Raw genomic sequence first — 17,820 nt, 5'->3', positions numbered from 1 at the left:
AGAATCTATCTCTTCCTGTCTTAAACACACTCAGTGACTTGGCCTCTGAAGCAATGAGTCCCACAGATTCCCCAGCCTCTGGCTGAAGAAATTTCTCCTCATCTCCATTCTAAAGGGTTGTCCCTTCGCTCTGAGGCTGTGCCCTCAGGTCCTAGTCTCTCCGACTGGTAACATTTTTCTCCGCATCCACTCTATATTGCAGGTGTCTCCGTATTCTGTAAGTTGTAATCAAAACCCCCTTCTGACCCTTCTAGACTCCACATAGAGTACAGACCCAAAGACCTCGACCACTCCTCATGTGCCCCTTGCTTCCTGGGATCATTCTTGTAAATCTCCTCTGGACCCCCACCCAAAGCCAGGACATCCTTTGGACCCCCCACAAGGCCAGGCCATTCTCCTTCAGATATAGGGCCCAAACCTGCTCAATATTCCAAATGCAGCCTGAACAGGTCCGCACAGAGTCTCTGCTCTTGTATTCTAACCCTCTCGAAATGAATGCTAATTTTGCACTTACTTTCCTAACTGCCCACTGAACCTCGGCGCTAGCTGACCGCCCGGTGAACCTTGGCGTTAGCTGACCGCCCAGTGGCACGGGGACTTCTTTGCCCACTCTCCCAGCCTGTGGCAGCAGAGCTTCAAAGATGGGCGTTGAACTTTGACAGCCCATCGATATGAAATTGAATATCTTAAATCGGCACATCCCACAAATGTGGACATTCGTTTGCGGTTTCCTGTTGAGTGATTTGTTTCGAGTCACTGGTTTAGCTGTGAGTTATTCTCGGTAAATGAGTGACATGTCTGTGCCTGTCCAGGAAGTGGATTGAAACACCCAAAGATGGGCTGCTCAATAAAGTGACCAATAATGTTCCTAAAAACGCTGGTCTGCTGATTGTAATAATGATGGGAAATGTGAGACACAAATGAATGGTGTCAATGTTTAAATTATTTGTTTGAGATGTGGGTATCGTTGGCTGGGCCAGCATGTGTTGCCTGTCCCTAATTGCCCAGATGTTAGCTAACCGCATTGCAGTGGCTCTGAGTCCCATATAGGCCAGACCAGGTAAGGGAGCCTGATTGCCTTCCCTAAAGGACATTAATGAAATGTGATGTGGAGGAGTTGGTGTTGGACTGGGGTGGACAAAGTTAAAAACCACACAACATAAGATTATGGTCCAACATTTGGAAGCACTGGCTTTCGGAGCACTGCCCCTTCATCAGGTTTTCCATTATAACAATTGACAGTAGTCACCATGAGACCATTTTTCAAAAAAAAGTTCAAATTTCTGCAGTGGTCCTATTTAAACCAATGTTCTCATAAAATTAGCCTGCCACTCTGATTACAAGTGCAATGACATTACAACTATCCCATCATATCTCCGATAATTCTGCAGAGATTCATGATAGGTTGTTGGAGGAACTTCGTAAAGAGCACATGGTGATAGACTGTGTGTGAATCTAGTATGAAGCAGTATAGCAAGAAGTTAGCTTGGTATGAAAAGATGGAAGAGTTGGTGAGAAGTTGTAAATGTCTCTAAGATTGAGAAATGATCTACCCACAGTTCCTTTCGTTTGACAGTGAGCACTAGGAAACAATGGGAGGTGGCACTTGTGGTCACTAACTGCAGCAAATGGATACATGTTTCAATCGTTGCCCTGGACCAGAAGTGCCTTGTGTTGAGGTTTTGAGAGGCGGGTTGATAGTTTTTGGGTTGTCAGAGCTGTTAGTGCCACATAATGGTCCAGCAGTTACTTCAGAAGAGTTGGGAATGTTTGAGTGAGAATGTAGTTGAACTCTCAACCCCTAACGTCGAGGGGGTCCTGTAGAACGGGGTGGACTGGTTACAAACAGATCTTTGCAGATGTGGTTCCCAGGTGACAAGCCAGGCTGTAATAACTTCTCTTTTATGAAACACCCCCAAAGTCTCCAATCTGCTCCCCTCCTAAGGAGTTAAGCTAATTTTAAACTTGCTCCTAAGGTAAGGTTTAGTTTTCTTAAAGCCTGACATCAGAAACAAGGTAAAAGGAAAGCAAGACAAAGTGAAATGAGTCCCAACAGATCAGGCGAGTTCAGTGGTGATTGGAAACTCCAGGTGCTACCCCATTCAGATGATGAGGAAACATTGTGATCGGAGTTGCATTCACCCAGCAGGTGAAGATTACATAGAGAGGGACACCACCAGTGTCCAATTTCTTGGGCGTGAATAATTGACAAATAGTATCCATGTAGGTTTCTCCCAGGTGCTCCAGTTTCCTCCCACAGTCCAAAGATTAGATTCTGCACAGAAAGGAAACAGGCCCTTCGGCCCAGCAAATCCACACCAACCCTCCAAAGAGTAACCCACCCACACCCATTCCCCTACCCTATATTTACCCCTGACTAATGCACCTAACACCACGGGCAATTGAGCATGGCCAATCCACCCTAACCTGCATATGTTTGGACTGTGGGAGGAAACCGGCGCAAACCCACGCAGACACGGGGAGAATGTGTAAGCTCCACACAGAAAGTCGCCTGAGGTGGGAATCAAACCCAGGTCCCTGGTGCTGTGAGGCAGCAGTGCTAGCCACTGAGCTATCGTGTTGTGCAGGTTAGGGTGGATTGAGCGTGCTAAATTGTGCTGGAGTGTCCAGGGATATGCAGGCTAGGTGGATTAGCCACAGGAAATGTAGGGCTATCGGGCGTTGTTCTTCGGAGAGTCAGTGTGTACTCCATGGATCACACAGTCTCTTTCTGCATTGGCAATGGAAGAGAATGAGACTACTTATGAAGTCCAAATATATCCAACTGACCAGTACAAAAACTGGAAAGGAAGCTAAATCCACCAGTAACAGAATCCACCAGTAGAATGAACTGTAGTCAGTGTCTGTTTAAGACAAATCATTGTCACAGTCTGTCATTAATTAAATTGGTCATCAATCAGATTTGTGACCCAGTCAATACCGTTAAGAGAGCAGAGACAAGATGGTGGAACTGGAAGGAAATACACCATTGCAAAGGATTGGGATGAATTGACTGAAAGTATGTAGGAAGAAACATGCGGTTTTGCGAGAATTATGCCAGGGTTGGAGGATCATGGTTATATGTACAGACTAGAGAAGCTCCTTTGACGGAAGTTTGTTCGAGGGTTTAGGTAAGTAACGAAAGAGGAACAGTTTCTAATGGCTGAAGTGTTGGTAAGCAGAGACCAAAGATTACGATAATTGGCAAAATCAACAGAGGCGTAATAGGAATGAGCTATCTATCCACCGGAGTCAATCGGACACTGGAAACCAATTCAGTAAAGGCCTTTAGCAGGGAATTGGATAAATACTAAGGGCAGAGTGTGGGAATAACCTGGATTGGTCTTGATGTAGAGGCAGTGGGCTGAATGGACAGAAAGCTAGATGGGCAGGGATACAGTCTGATGGGAGAATTATAACCAACAGCATGGACCTAGTCTAGTAGATAACTGCCCCCAAAGTGAAGCAACAAAAATGACACATAAAAGCAAAATACTGTGGATGCTAAAAATCTGAAACAAAAGCAGAAATTGCTGGAGAAACTCAGCAGGTCTGGCAGTATCGGTGGAGAGAGAAATGGAGCGAATGTTTTGAGTCCTGTATGACTCTCATTTTGAATCTGTAATAGAGCCAGTGTTGATTAAGCAGGCTGCAATGATAATGCTTGGAGATGTCCAGACAGTTGAATACCAACAGTGGCTAGAAATTAGGATTCTGGTTTAATGCAAACAGTATGCAGTGCAACTTTTTCACACAGAGGGTCGTACGTGTATGGAATGAGCTGCCAGAGGAAGTGGTGGAGGCTGGTACAATTACAACATTTTAAAAGGCATTTGGATGGGCATATGATTAGGAAGGATTTGGAGGGATATGGGCCAAGTGCTGGCAAATGGGACTAGATTAATTTAGGATATCTGGTCAGCATGGATGGGTTGGGCTGATGGGTCTGTTTGTGCTGTACAGATGTATGACTCTACCTTGAAATGTCTTCGTTCATACTGATTATATTTCAATAGGAAGTATCACTTTTATTTTCAGTTATTGGCTTAATTAAAAGCAATCAGTTAGGAGCAGATTGGATTTTTTTTCACCAGTGTAAGATTAGAAGAGAATGTATTTCAAATTGCAGTTATAGCTGAATCAATCCCACGCTGTTTAATCTCTCACTGATGTTTAATTCCATGCCCCCTGATGTGTTTGCCTGAAACATATCAACACGATTCTCCCCACAAGTCCTTGTCAGCGTAAGCTCCACATTCTCCCCACGCTCTGGGTTAAAAAAAAAAATCTCTCCTGATCAGTTAGATTGATGAGTGGCTGTCTCTTATTTTTAACACTTGGATCTCCTCTGTAGCGGAAATATCTTTCCCGCCTCTCCCTATTGAACCTGGTGATAGTTTTAATCTCTTTAACCATGTCACCTTAACCTGGTCACCTCTGAACTAGAGAAAAGACCCCTTTTTAAAAATACAACTCCACACAATGGGCATGTATCTAACACCATGCAGGTGAGGGTCTGGATACAATTGAAAACAGATGGTGATATTTAGATGTTGAGAAGTTGATGCTTTTGATCTTTAATAAAGGTGTTGCTGAACCCTGCAGTACCCTGAACTGCCTGATACAGTGGGTGCGCACATGGGGATTGTAGGTGATTTTATAAAATGTGTTTATTGTGGTTTCTTTGGGTTCAGGAATGTCTCACAGAGAAAACATGGGAGTGTTCCCCACCCTAAGCTACTGAAAAGTCCCCTAGAACCATGTCTGCCCACTTCCTTCTCCTGTCCACTCTGGTGTCCCCATCCCACTCTGTTTATTTGATTGCTGGGGGTCCTTTTTCTGTGGGTCCCTGTCCGTGATGTCTCCATGACCCTGCCCACCAGTCACTGTCAGTCCAACTGAGCTGAGACCATTCAGTCCATTTAACATGGTCCAGCATTCACTGAGATTTGTGACTGATCCATATGTTAGTGTCATCTGCAGGTCTCCCATCTGCAGCTCTTCCAGCGAACAAAAAAATCAATAGATGTGAAATTTTGTGTTGATGCACCCCCCCCCCCCAACCGACCTGGTGGATTTTGGGGAAGAGGGTGAAAGGATCAATGTTTATTATCCCCACTTTGTGAAGAAGTGTCCACACACTCCCCGTGTCCGCATGGGTTTCTATGACGTGCTCTGGTTTCCTCCCACAGTCCAGAGATGTGCAGGCCGGGGTGGATTGGCCATGCTAGCTTACCCCATAGTGTCCAGGGATGTGTAGGTTAGGTAGGTTAGCCATGGGAAATGCAGGGATAAGATGGGTCTGGGTGGGATGCTCTTCAGAGGGTCAGTGTGGACTTTTTGGGCCAAATGGCCTGTTTCCACACTGTATGCATTCTTGTTCCTGTCTCATTCACCAAAAACAATTTGTGCTTTCTGATATCACCGAGTTGCCTTTTTTAAAGGATGAAGGAACAGAAAATGCTGGAAAGAGCAGCTCTGGCAGTGTCTGTGGAGAGAGAAACACAGTTATTGTTTCAGATCAATCACCTTCCATCCAAACCCCAACATAACTTTTTTCTGAATTCCACCACTGTGTTGGAAATGATACCAAAGGACAGAGGAGCAGGAATAGGCCATTTGGCGCATTGAGTCTGCTGCACCATCAATGGGAACATGGCTCATCAACTCCACTTTCCTGCCTCTCTCTTCTCCCCCGCCCCCTATAATTCTTGATTCCTTTCCTGATTAAAAATCTCCGCCTTGAATGTACATGATGACCCAGCTTCGACAGCCCACTGCGGTCAAGAATTCCATAGATTCACTCCCCTTGGGGAGAAGACATTCCTCCTCATCTCTGTCTTCAATGGGTGACCCCTTAGTCTGAGATGATACCCTCTGGTCCTACACTCTCCAACAGGGGGAAGCAAGCTGTCCACATCTCCCCTGTCAAGTCCCCTAAGAATGTTGTATATTTCAATAAAGTTGCCTCTTCTTCTAAACTCTTAGTACAGGCTCAGCCTCTCCTCATAAGACAGTCCCTCCATCCCTGGGATCGATCTGGGTGACCGATTGGGAGATACAGTCATTGTAAACGTTTAGATCAGACTGCTGTTCAAACTAAAGGCATTGGGACACGTGGTTGAGCGATTCATTATCGTAGTTTAACCCTTTTACTCCAATACCTTTGAATCTGCATTTAACTCCTGTCCAGGTCAGATCTCACAACTGAACCGTGTTCCGGCAGGATGGGATTTGATGAAATGTTTGAGTGTCATTCCCTGCCTTTTATATTCCAGACTTTGAGATGAAGGCTAACATTCAAGTTACCACTTTTGGATGGAAATCTAATTTGGAAACCTGTCCAGTTGGTTTGCTGTTTTCACCTGTCCCCGTGCTGCTATTTTTTGTTAGCTCTGGATCTCATGCCAACTCAAAGCTGGGACCCCTTTGTGAAATTATTGTTGTCAAACTAAACCATTGAAAGGGTTTCTCCATCACTCAGTTTGATTGCATTCTTTCTTTCTACAGTTCCCAGTTGGAAACGTGTTTGAAGGAGCAGAGATCGGGTTTACACAATGATTCCATTTGTGATAATGATGTAGAACAAGTCAAGAGAAATCTGCAACAAATGGCCAATATGCAGAAGGTAAATGATCAATAAAGACATTGAATTGGGCTCAAATGTTAATAGGAGCAGAATGAATTTTCAGTTCGAGCGAATTTTGAGAAAGTTTGTAGCTCAGGTTGAGGTTCTGGATGTAGATTTGCTCGCTGAGCTGGGAGGTTCATTTTCAGACGTTTTGTCACCACACTAGGTACATCTTCAGTGAAGCACCGGTGGTATGGCCCACATTTTATTTGTGTGTAGATTTCCTTGGGTTGGTGATATCATTTCCTGTTGTTTCTCTTAGGGTCATTAAATTTACCACCCCTGAGAAAAAAGAACAGGAAAGACATCACAGGAAATAACATTACTTACCCAAGGAAACCTAAACACAAATAAAGCGGTCCATACCGCCAGTATTTCACCTGAGGCTCACCTGAAGATGTTACCTAGTATGGTGACGAAACATCTGAAAATGAACCTTCCAGCTCAGCGAGCAAACTTACATTCAGAATGTTCAGTTCTGGCAGGTAACACCTCATGACCTTTTCCAATGCTGTGGCATTCCCTCAAAAACCTCTCCACTCCACCTCTTTAGTACTGTCCTTCAGCCCTAATTTTCTGATTCAAACTGGTCACCAAAGGTTCAATATTTCTCTGCACACCTTGGTGCTGCCTGCTGTTTGAAACACAGTCTTGTTGGAATGTGATTATATTCAAGATGCTCCGGTTTCCTCCCATGGTCCAAAGATGTGCAGGCTTGGTGCATTAGCCATGGGAAATGCAGGGATAGGGTTGGGGGTTTGCTCTTCGAGGGGCCGTTGTGGACATGATGGGCCAGATGGCCTGCTTCCACACCTTGGGGATTCTATGTTGTATCAATACAAGTGCCACATGAAGGGACAAGCTGTGGTTCGAGTGATTGATGCTGTGAACATTATGGTGATGATGGTGGAGCTGCTGTAGTGTGTACCTCATTGTCACTACTGAGGGGGACAGCAGTATTGGAGGGAGTGCACATTGACTCCAGTGAGTGGCTGGCCTTCTCCTAGATGGTGCTGCTTCACAGGAAAGTGTGGAAAGTGCACTCTCAAGCAAGTGTCAGTTACCAGTTGGGGTGTAATTGAGTGAAACGCATTACTGAGTTCTGAAATGCTGTAAAGATGAATATTAAGTAGATTTTCAACCTGCCCATTATCTGGCCAGGCTAGTACCTGAACACTAACTGCATCCGTCACCTTTATTGACCAGGTGGGATCAGCAGGATTGACATTCCTATATCCAAGCAGTCCAGATTTGAATGCAACAGATCCAGACAGTATCAAGGCTGGGCTTGTCACGTGGCAAATAACTTTCTGGGGGTTATCTTTGACAAGAAACTCAACTGTCGTACCATCTACAAGATGTACTCCAGAAATTCACCAAAGTTCCTTAGACAGCACCCATGACCACTACCATCAAGAAGGACAAGGGCAGCAGATACATGGGAACGCCACCCCCTGCAAATTGCCCTCCAAGCCACTCACCATCCTGATATGGAAATATATCGCTGTTCCTTCAGTGTCGCTGGCTCAAAGTCCTGGAATTCTCTCCCTAAGGGCATTGTGCGTCTACCTACAGCACATGGACTGCAGCGGTTCAAGAAGGCAGCTCACCCCCTCCCCCCCCTACCTTCTTCAGGGGCAACTAGGGACGGGGAATAAATACTGGCCCAGTCAGTGACGCCCAGGTCCAATGAGTGAAGTTTTTAAAAAAAAAAAAAAAATTCCTGTATCATTGCTGCGTTTGCAAACGGCTTTTGTTTATTCCCCAGTCGATTGTTTTGTTTTGTTGACCATTTGTTTCTGGCAGGAATTGGAACAACTTCGGGAAGCAAACAAGAGACTCCAGGAAGTAGGAAAGAATAAACCTTCAAATGGAATGCACCAACGCAGGAGGTATTCTGACATACACTGTGTTGTGTTTATAAAAAGTGTAGAGGTGTTTATTTCTATGTTGCAGAATGGTTGACCGTCATGCAATGATAATAGGTTTTGTAGAGGAAGGTGGTTTGAGGAATAACTGAACAACATTGGGAACAGGATTCCCACTGTCAGCAGCTCCCTCTATAACTAGGTAAAAACAATGACTGCAGATGCTGGAAACCAGAGTCTAGATTAGAGTGGTGCTGGAAAAGCACAGCAGGTCAGGCAGCATCTGAGGAGCAGGAAAATCGCGTTCATGATGAAGGGCTTTTGCCCGAAACGTCGATTTACCTGCTCCTCGGATGCTGCCCAACCTGCTGTGCTTTTCCAGCACCACTCTAATCTAGACTCCTTCTATAACTGTCTCACTAACACCATCCAGACTGAAAGCATTCATCAGTCTGAACCAATGGTCAAAAATCAATTCAACATATCTTAATTATTTTTATCAAAATTCAATCCACATGTAAAAATGAGAACTGACTGGTTCTGAAAGTGAGAGAGGTGAAATGTTCCAGGTGGAATTTCCTCTTTGCCTTTTTTACTCATTTGTGGGACATGGGCATCGCTGGCTAAGTCAGCATTTACTTCCCATCCCTAATTACCCAGAGGGCAGATAAGAGTTAACCTCATTGCTCTGGGTCTGGAGGTCACTTGTAGGCCAGATCAGGTACAGATGGCAGTTTCCTTCCCTGAAGGACATGAGTGAACCAGATGGGTTTATCTGACAATCAACAATGTATTTGTGGTCATCATTAGATCCTTAATTCCTGATATTTTATTGAATTCAAATTCTACCACCTGCTGTGGTGGGATTCAAACCTGGATCCCCAGGGCACTGTCTGGGCCCCTGGACTAACAATCCAGTGTTAATACTGCTAGGCCATCACCTTCCTGTGTCCAGCTGCTAAAAGAACTCTCACTACCACAAAAGTAAATTTAATTTTCTCCTCTCATATTTTTTCATCCTATGTCAATGCCCCTACAAAACTGTAAAGAAATAAATAATCTTCGCTCCTCTGCCGGTCTCTATCCCTCTGTGTCTGTCTGTGTCTCTGCCCCTATGTGAATCTCTCTCCCCTGCCCCACCCCACCCTCCCACCTCTGTTTCCCCCTTTTTCAGTGTCACCTGCCAGCTCACCACAGGACTGTAAACTTTCTTTACATAATGAGCTCAATAATTGATAGATTGTGAAAATTGTAACTGAATGCAAATTATCTTTCATGTGTTTTCAGGTCAAGCACGCACACAGTGACAGAAGCAGAAAAGGTTAGTAATTTTTTTCTGTGTTACAATCCTTGCAGTTTTGTACATTTTCCTAAGAGGCTGGTTTTTATAACTGTCCACATTGTGTCTCACAGGAACCTGACTGGTCAGTACTGGAAAAGCAGAATACAATTTGCAAACTCTGCCAAGAGGAAGCCTCAGTAACCAGGGAGAAGGTAGATTCTTCATTATCATGTCCAAACCACTGCTGCCAGCATTTGAAATCTCCCCAGTCCTTTTTCCCCTTGTACCTGTGTGCTCACCAACTGACAGTGACTGCTTGATGTGGTAATATCCTGATTTTTAAAAGCTTTCACCCTTGACTTCAGACTCCCCTCCCCATCGTGACCTAACCCTGTTTCCCGTTCTGTCATTTCCTCTGGCCTCTTCTACATCCTGGATCTTGTTTTTAGTGCTTGTCTTCAGTTACCAAGGTCACAGGTTCTGGAACCCCTCCCGGTCTCACTACCTTGTTTCCTCATTTTATTTTCAGTTGCTCCTTTAAACATTTCTCTTCAGTGAAGTGGTTGGGTGGTTGTCCTAATAGTTTTGTTTTTGTTTAGTCACTTATTTGGGGACCTGGGTGTTGCTGGGCCAGCATTATTACACATCCCAATTTGCCCTTGAAATAGCCCTTTTACGTGGCTCAGTGTCCTAACTTATATAATGCTTTAATATAAGGAATCCGAGTTGGATGGTGGGGGAAAGCTCGAGCTTTCAGTTCGAGCACCCTGAGTCAGGCCAATGCAGTGTGTCCTTCATCAAAACACACCTGAGCTTTCAATATACGTAAATCGCTGATAAACCGGGGGGGTGGGGGGAACACAGGAAATGCCACTGGGACGTAGGTGACACGCTGGCTCAGTGGTTAGCTCTGCTGCCTCACAGCACCAGGGACCCAGGCTCGATTCCACTCTCAGGTGATTGTGTGGAGTTTGTCCATGCTCCTTATGTCCCGGTGGGTTTCCTCCACGTGCTCTGGTTTCCTCCCACAATCTAATGATGTGCAGGTTATGTGAATTGGCCATGCTAAATTGCTCATAGTGTTCAGGGCAATGCTGTGTTGTAGGGATAGCCATTGGATGGGGGCTCCAGATGGGATGGATCTCCTTGGAGGGGTGGTGTGACTTGATGGGCCGAATGGCTTGCTTCCATACTGTAGGGAGTTTATGATAGTCTAAGACATTTTGGATATTTCAGCCCATAGTGCCATTGCCTCCTGCAGGTTGGGCACAGTAATCTTTCACATGGCTGCAATCACTTTTCTGTTCTCTCCTCTGTATGCTTTTACTGAACTTCCCCTTTCTTTAAAAAAAACTCCAACTTTTAATAAAGCAATTGAATTGTAAGTGAATTCTAAATCTGTCCCTTAACTATAACTATTCATCCAAACCGTCCTCCTTCCTATTTGTGTTGTTTAAATACTTGACCCAAGGAAATGTCAGCTCCTCTAATCATCATGTCGCTAGTTCAGACCAGACTTTACCCAGTCCAGTTATTAAAGATGGTGATGTAGACCCTGACTAGTTCTTAACTGGGTCACACCCACGCCCTGATGACCTAAGCTGGATCATTTTCTGTGGATTTAAACAACGGCTGTGATTTTTTTTATTTTACAGAAACGCTGCAGCAATTGCCTTACCATCGTCTGCAGTCAGTGCGCCGTCAATGAGCTGCCGCTACCTTCCTCCATCCAGCCTGTGAGAGTGTGTAACCCTTGCCATGGAGCCTTATTACAGCAGTACTCGACAACATTGCCACCCTGACACACACGCGCGCACACACACACAGTTGATCAACTGACAGCCGTTGATTGAGTGGGGGGGACAATCGAGGCACCTCTCAGCTTTTGTCTTTCTCTCATGAGGTTAACGCACAAATTTGTGTAAATTCCACATTTCACCCTGCCCCCCAAAAAACCCTTGTTTTGATACAGTTCTGAGTGATGCAGTTGCATGCTCATTCATGCTAATGGTAAACTCTCTCTCCTAGTGAGACAGTCTACTGATGACCAGCAGTAATTGTGTACTGCAAGGAGCTAAAAAATATCTGAAATCCGTCCAACATTCAGCTGCTTAACCTTTGTCTAAGGATGAGGAGACACTAGATTGTCTCATTAGTGTCATCAAAGTGCCCCTTTTTTTAAATAAGGAAGCAATTAACTTAAAGGGAAACAAATGACTTAAATGTCTATTGTCAGTGCCCATCAACTGACCTCCGTCTGTTAAGGTGACTTTCATTAAAAATAAGAGACTAGATACTCACTTTCTGGGGCAATTGGGAGCAGCTATTTGGTAGAGTCAGAAGCAGAAGTCAGAACAGTCCAGCTCAACCTTGGTCTGTAAACACTTGATACGGAAGACTGCCTTCTCTCTCGCCATCTTGGGGTTGTAGCATTGAGGAGGCTATAGCTACCCCACTGAAAACCAGCAGCGCTTTTTGGGAATTATGTTCCTGTATTTCTTTCTTTGATCAACACTGATTTAAGGAGTGTTCTACAATCGAAATTTATGATTTTGCACATCAGGGAGAACAAATGTTTGTCAATCTATGACTGTACCCAGCCACAAGATTAGAGCTAGAGATGCCAGGTTGAATAAAGTGAGAGTTGTCAGATTTGTTTTTGCCACGTGGAGTAGATTCACAGACAATTTCGAAGGCTATACCTGGAATCGCATTTAACACAACGTACTTCAATGTGTGGCTCAAACCAAAAGCAGAAGGTATTTATTTATGTGGCTAATGTTTGTTTTTCAGGTATTCACACAGTTTTAAGAAGTGAATGTACTAGGACTGTTTATTACGAGATTAATACTTGTTTGATTTAGTGATATTTACAGTCATTGGAAATCCAGCCACTATTAAATAGATAGTATAATCTAAGATGAGAACAACATTCTTAATGTGACAATTGTTACATTAACATCTCTCAAATAAATGTGAGTTGTATTGTGGGGCTGGAGTCCTGTTCAGTATAAAACACCCCTGTGGAACCTTGGTGCATTTATTGTCGAGGTTTAACTGCACCTCCTGATGTTCTGTCGTTATCTAAAATAGTGTTTGAACAAATGTTTAATTGTGCACGAACCTGAAACTTTCCAAGGTTTAAAAAAAAAACACCCCCTTCCAATCCAAAATCAAGATAGTTATATAAGTACTTGGTTAAAATTCAGTCATGGGATGTCAAGGCCAGTATTTGTCCCTAATCACCCCTTGAAGGCAGTGGCTATTTTCTTGACTAACTACAGTCCGCCCCTGACCTTGTCTCTGCGATAGATTGCTCAGATGGCAGCAGTTGAGTGCAGCATTTATCTAGCCCCAAACAGCCTGCTGTTGAACTCATTATAAGCATTCTACACGTTACAAACTTATTTAGACAACCTGTTCTCTCCCAGCATCCCCCACCACTTGAAAGCACAAGGGAACATTTTTATCCAAGCATGTCTCTTCTCCCCCTACCTTTGGATGTTTCAGTCTACATTCTGGAATCACCTTTCTTACACTTTGTTAGAAGTATAGCCATCAGCTAACTTGAATACCAACATGTCCACAATGGGGGTCTGTATCTGTGCTGTAAGAACTCTTGACTCCACCTTGAGAACTGCAGAAGGGATACTCTCTGCACTGTCGCCTACACTGAGTATAATTACTGTTTTCAAAAAGACTTTTAAGAGTTTCAGGTCTGAAATCTTTCAAATACAATCCTGTGAAGTTATGTTTGTGATTGTAAAACAATGATTGCAGATGCTTGAAGTCTGAAATAAAAACAAATTGCTGGAGAAACCCAGCAGATCTGGCAGTCTCTATGGAGAGAAACTGAGTTAATGTTCCAGGTCTATTGATTTTTCTTTGGAATTCAGTCCTGATTAGCAGTTCAATGGCCAAACTAGACCTAATCCAGGAAACGGCTGCTGTATTTACACTGTCTCTCAAGATTTTAAATTGAATTTGGTTTATTATCACAAGTATAGTGATGTTTACAAGTTGCTACTTAGTGCCATCCGAGGTACAAAGATTCAGAACAAATTCTTAGGAAAAAAATGAAATAAAATGTCCAGCAGTAAAAATCACAGTAATAAATCAGAAATGTAAAGAAATAAAATGTTCAGAGTAACAGTCCTTCCATGGTAATATAAAGAATTCAAAGTCAACCTAGTCCATTTCATGGCACTGGGCTGGAGGGCCTGATCCCCATGATGGTGAAGAAAATGCTGCACAGACTGCCTGGAGCTGCTGTGGTGAGACCAGACATGACTGAAATGTTTTCAGGGCCTTAACATCTTTTGTAACCTTTAGTGGGCCAGCTGAAGAGGAGATCTGATGTAAACATTCCACACACTGAGCTCTAGACTTTGTACAAGATTGGAGGTCAGATATTTATCCCCTTGTGATGGGGAGGTCATCAGTGTTCTGAAGATATTGCTGACACGGGCTGGGAAAACACCAAGCAGGGGAATTTCTAGTAAACCCTCAGCAGTTTCGCCTCATTGGACTGACTGGGAGCAAGTTAAACATCAAAAGCTTCCAAACAAAAATAAACCCATACTCTACCCTACAGTACACAGTCCAATGTTCAGGAACACACTGGATAATTTGCACAGTTTAGTCTCATTATTACAGTCATACAGGGAAGATAGTTATACAAAAACTAGTGTTAGAGTGCCTATCTCTGGGTTAGATGGTACTGTATACTGTAACATGTCCAAACAGTTGTTTAAAAAGGGTCATAGCAAGCATCACTGGATAGTTCAAATTTAAAAGGTTTCTTATGATGCAAAATAATGACATTTTCCCAAGAACAATTTGCTGGGTACATGTTCTTGTGCAGAGCAGAGAGAATGTGAAATTCACTACTTTGGGGAGTGACTGAGGCAGATTGCAATGATGAATTGAAAGGAAAACTGGACAGAGAAGAGGGAGAAAGGGATATAGTGGCAGGATAATGGAGGATGGAAGTACATGTCTGCCTAACACAGCAGGGTAATGCAAAGTCAGCATAATGTGTCCAAGATAACCAGAGTCAGGAAAACAAACAAGGGCTTAAACATATGGGGGATTATGACAACTGGTTTAAAAAAAGGGCTGACCAAAATACAGCTCATAATCATAATGGCAGAACTATGGAAAGATCAGCAGCCAAGGAATTGCTCCCATCCTTGCTTTTCTTCTGGAATTCCCCAGCTCTTTCAGACTACAGAAAGATTTCCAACTCAGCACACTCACCCGTGTCAGAGAATTGGAGGTTCAAGCCCCAGTTCAGGGCCTTGAATATAAAAAGCACACTGACCAATGTTCCCCACTACCTGCTGTACTAAGGGAGTACTGCATTGTAAAAGTGCCAATTTTCCATACATTAAACCAAGAATTGGAAAAAGCAAACAAGTACTGGAGTTGGGAGATCATGTTGTGGCTGTACAGGACATCAGTTACGCCACTGTTAGAATAGCATGCGCAACTCTGGTCTCCTTCCTATTGGAAAGATGTTGTAAAACACGAAAAGATTTACAAGGATGTTTCAGGGTTGGAGGATTTGAGCTATAGGGAGAGGCTGAACATGCTGGGGCTGTTTTCCCTGCAGCGTCGGAGGCTGAGGGGTGACCTTTATAGAGGTTTACAAAATTGAGGGACATGAATAGGGTAAATAGATAAGGTCTTTTCCCGGAGGTGGGGGAATCCCAAACTAGAGGGCATAGGTTCAGGGTGAGAGGGGAAAAGTATAAAAAGTGACCTAAGGGACAATCTTTCATACAGAGGGTGGTGTGTGTATGGAATGAATTGCCAGAGGAAGTGGTGGAGGCTGGTACAATTATAACATTAAAAGGCATCTGGATGGGTATATGGATAGGAAGTGTTTGGAGGGAAATGGGCCAAGTGCTGGCAGACGGGACTGGATTAGGATATCTGATTGGTATGATGACTCTAAGTGAGGGGAATAGTTCATTGCTTCAGAAAACAAAAGTCAAAGGTAGAAGAAGAAAGGATAGTTGTGTAGCAACAAGGTGTCGCTATGAAACAAGCGGAACCATCCAGGTGCTCAGCAAATGGGCAGATTTCTTTCAGACAGAAGCTGGCCATTGAGAAGGAAAAGGCCTGTAAAAGGCCCAACGATAGTCAGGGGAGGGTAGCAGCAATCAAGTCCTTTGTGACTTGGACATTAGCAAGAAAATAGCCCCAGAATCAAAAGTCTTTCAGGGGCCAGAGAGGAGAACATCCGACAAGGCTGCTGAATCTCATGAGTTTAAGGAACACAAGCTCAGAAGTAAATGAGTTAGGATCGCAGTTTAAGGGTCTCATGAAGAGACAAAGGAGGTAACATTGAGTGAACAGATACCTTCCCTGAGAAGCAGCCCAGTATAGCCCCCCCTACCAACTGCAGGAGGAATTTGTAACAAAATCAAAGTGACCCCCCACTGACATTCGAGAATCTGAAAGACTCCAGTTGAGGATTTTGAGTATCTGAAAGACTGCAAAGAACAAAGAAAATTTATATCCCAGGAATAGGCCCTTCGGCCCTCCAAGCCTGAGCCAATCCAAATCCACTGCCTAAACCTAAAACCCAATTCTTAAGCATCTGTATCCCTCTGCTCCCCACCACCCACTCATGCATCTGGCCAGATGCATCTTAAATGAATCTATCGTGCCTGCCTCTGCTAGCAATGCAAGCAACGCATTCCAGATACCCACCACCCTCTGTGTAAAGTACTTACTGCGTGTATCCTTACCTTTTCACCTCTCACCTTGAAAGCGTGACCTTTCGTTACTGAATTCTTCACCCTGGGAAAAAGCTTCTCTCTACCTACCCTGTCTATACCCTTCATGACTTTGTAGACCTCAATCTCTTTTTTTAAATGAAAACAATCCTAACCTACTCAACCTCTCTTCATAGCTAGCACCTTCCATATCAGGCAACATCCTCGTAAACCTTCTCTGCACCCTCACCAAAACGTCCACATCCTTTTGGTAATGTGGTGACCAGAACTGTACACAGTGTTTTAAATGCGGCCGAACCAATGTCTTGTACAATTTTAACATGACCTGCCAGCTCTCATACTCAATATCCCATCCAATGAAGGCAAGCATACCATATGCCGCCTTGACCACTCTGTCCACCTATGCAGCAAGCTTCAGGATACAATGGACTTGAACTCCCAGATCTCTCTGCTCATCAACATTTTTCCAAGGCTCTTCCATTTACAGTATAGTTCGCTCTAGAATTAGACTTCCCAAAATGCATCACCTCACATTTGCCTGGATTGAACTCTCTGCCCAACTCTCCAGTCTATCTATATCCTCCTGTATTCTTTGACAGTCCCTTATGCTTTCTGCTACTCCACCAATTTGTGTCATCTGCAAACTTGCTGATCATACCAACAGTGTCCTCTTCCAGATCATTTATGTATATTACAAACAACAGTGGCCCCAACACTGACCCCACTGGTCACCTTTCTTCATTTCAAGAAACTATCTTTAACTACTACTGTCTCCTGTTGCTCAACCAGTTCTTTATTCACCTAGCTAGAACACCCTGCACACCATGTGACTTCATTTTCCCAATTAGTTTACCATAAGGAACCTTATCAAACGCCTTACTAAAGTCCATGTATAGGAGATCAACAGCCCTGCCTGCATCTATCAACTTGGTCACTTCCTAAAAGAACTCTAAGTTGGTAAGGCACAATCTCTCCTGCACAAAACCATGTTGCCTATCACTGATAAGCCCATTCTTTTCCAAATATAAAAATTTTATTCCTCAGTACCTTCTCCAGCAACTTCCACACTACTGACGTCAGTCTCACAGGACTGTAGGTAGCTTTCTACCCTTACCTTACTACCCTTCTTGTACGGGGGGGACATTAGCAACCCTCCAATCGTCTGGCACCTCACCTGTGTTTATGGATGCTACAAAGATATCAGTCAATTGAGGATTTTTCTGATAGTTGAACTTTAAAAAAAAAAATATTCAGGGGATGTGGGCATAGCTGGAAAGGTCAGCATTATAACTG

The 17,820-nt window shown here is 43.8% G+C and overlaps 1 protein-coding gene across 5 annotated transcripts in view; it reads left to right on the top strand.

Annotated features, from left to right (window-relative positions):
• Positions 1 to 13,600, top strand: part of rufy3 (RUN and FYVE domain containing 3) — a 68,514-nt gene extending 54,914 nt beyond the window's left edge. For 4 of the 5 annotated variants that reach the window (XM_043674476.1, XM_043674475.1, XM_043674477.1 and 1 more), the window contains 5 exons: positions 6,511 to 6,628; positions 8,438 to 8,523; positions 9,787 to 9,820; positions 9,913 to 9,993; positions 11,437 to 13,600. In XM_043674476.1, the coding sequence (XP_043530411.1) occupies positions 6,511 to 6,628; positions 8,438 to 8,523; positions 9,787 to 9,820; positions 9,913 to 9,993; positions 11,437 to 11,583 (466 nt within the window). In that variant the 3' untranslated portion in view covers positions 11,584 to 13,600. Of the gene's footprint in view, positions 1 to 6,510; positions 6,629 to 6,893; positions 6,929 to 8,437; positions 8,524 to 9,786; positions 9,821 to 9,912; positions 9,994 to 11,436 lie in introns of those variants that run through there. The other variant, XM_043674479.1, reaches the window with a different exon arrangement.
• The last annotated feature ends 4,220 nt before the right edge of the window (positions 13,601 to 17,820 follow it).

This window comes from Chiloscyllium plagiosum, chromosome 32 (assembly GCF_004010195.1).
Source record: "Chiloscyllium plagiosum isolate BGI_BamShark_2017 chromosome 32, ASM401019v2, whole genome shotgun sequence".
NCBI lineage: Eukaryota > Metazoa > Chordata > Chondrichthyes > Orectolobiformes > Hemiscylliidae > Chiloscyllium > Chiloscyllium plagiosum.
Note: the sequence above shows the minus strand (reverse complement) of the source record. Positions and strands in the feature narration are given on the sequence as shown.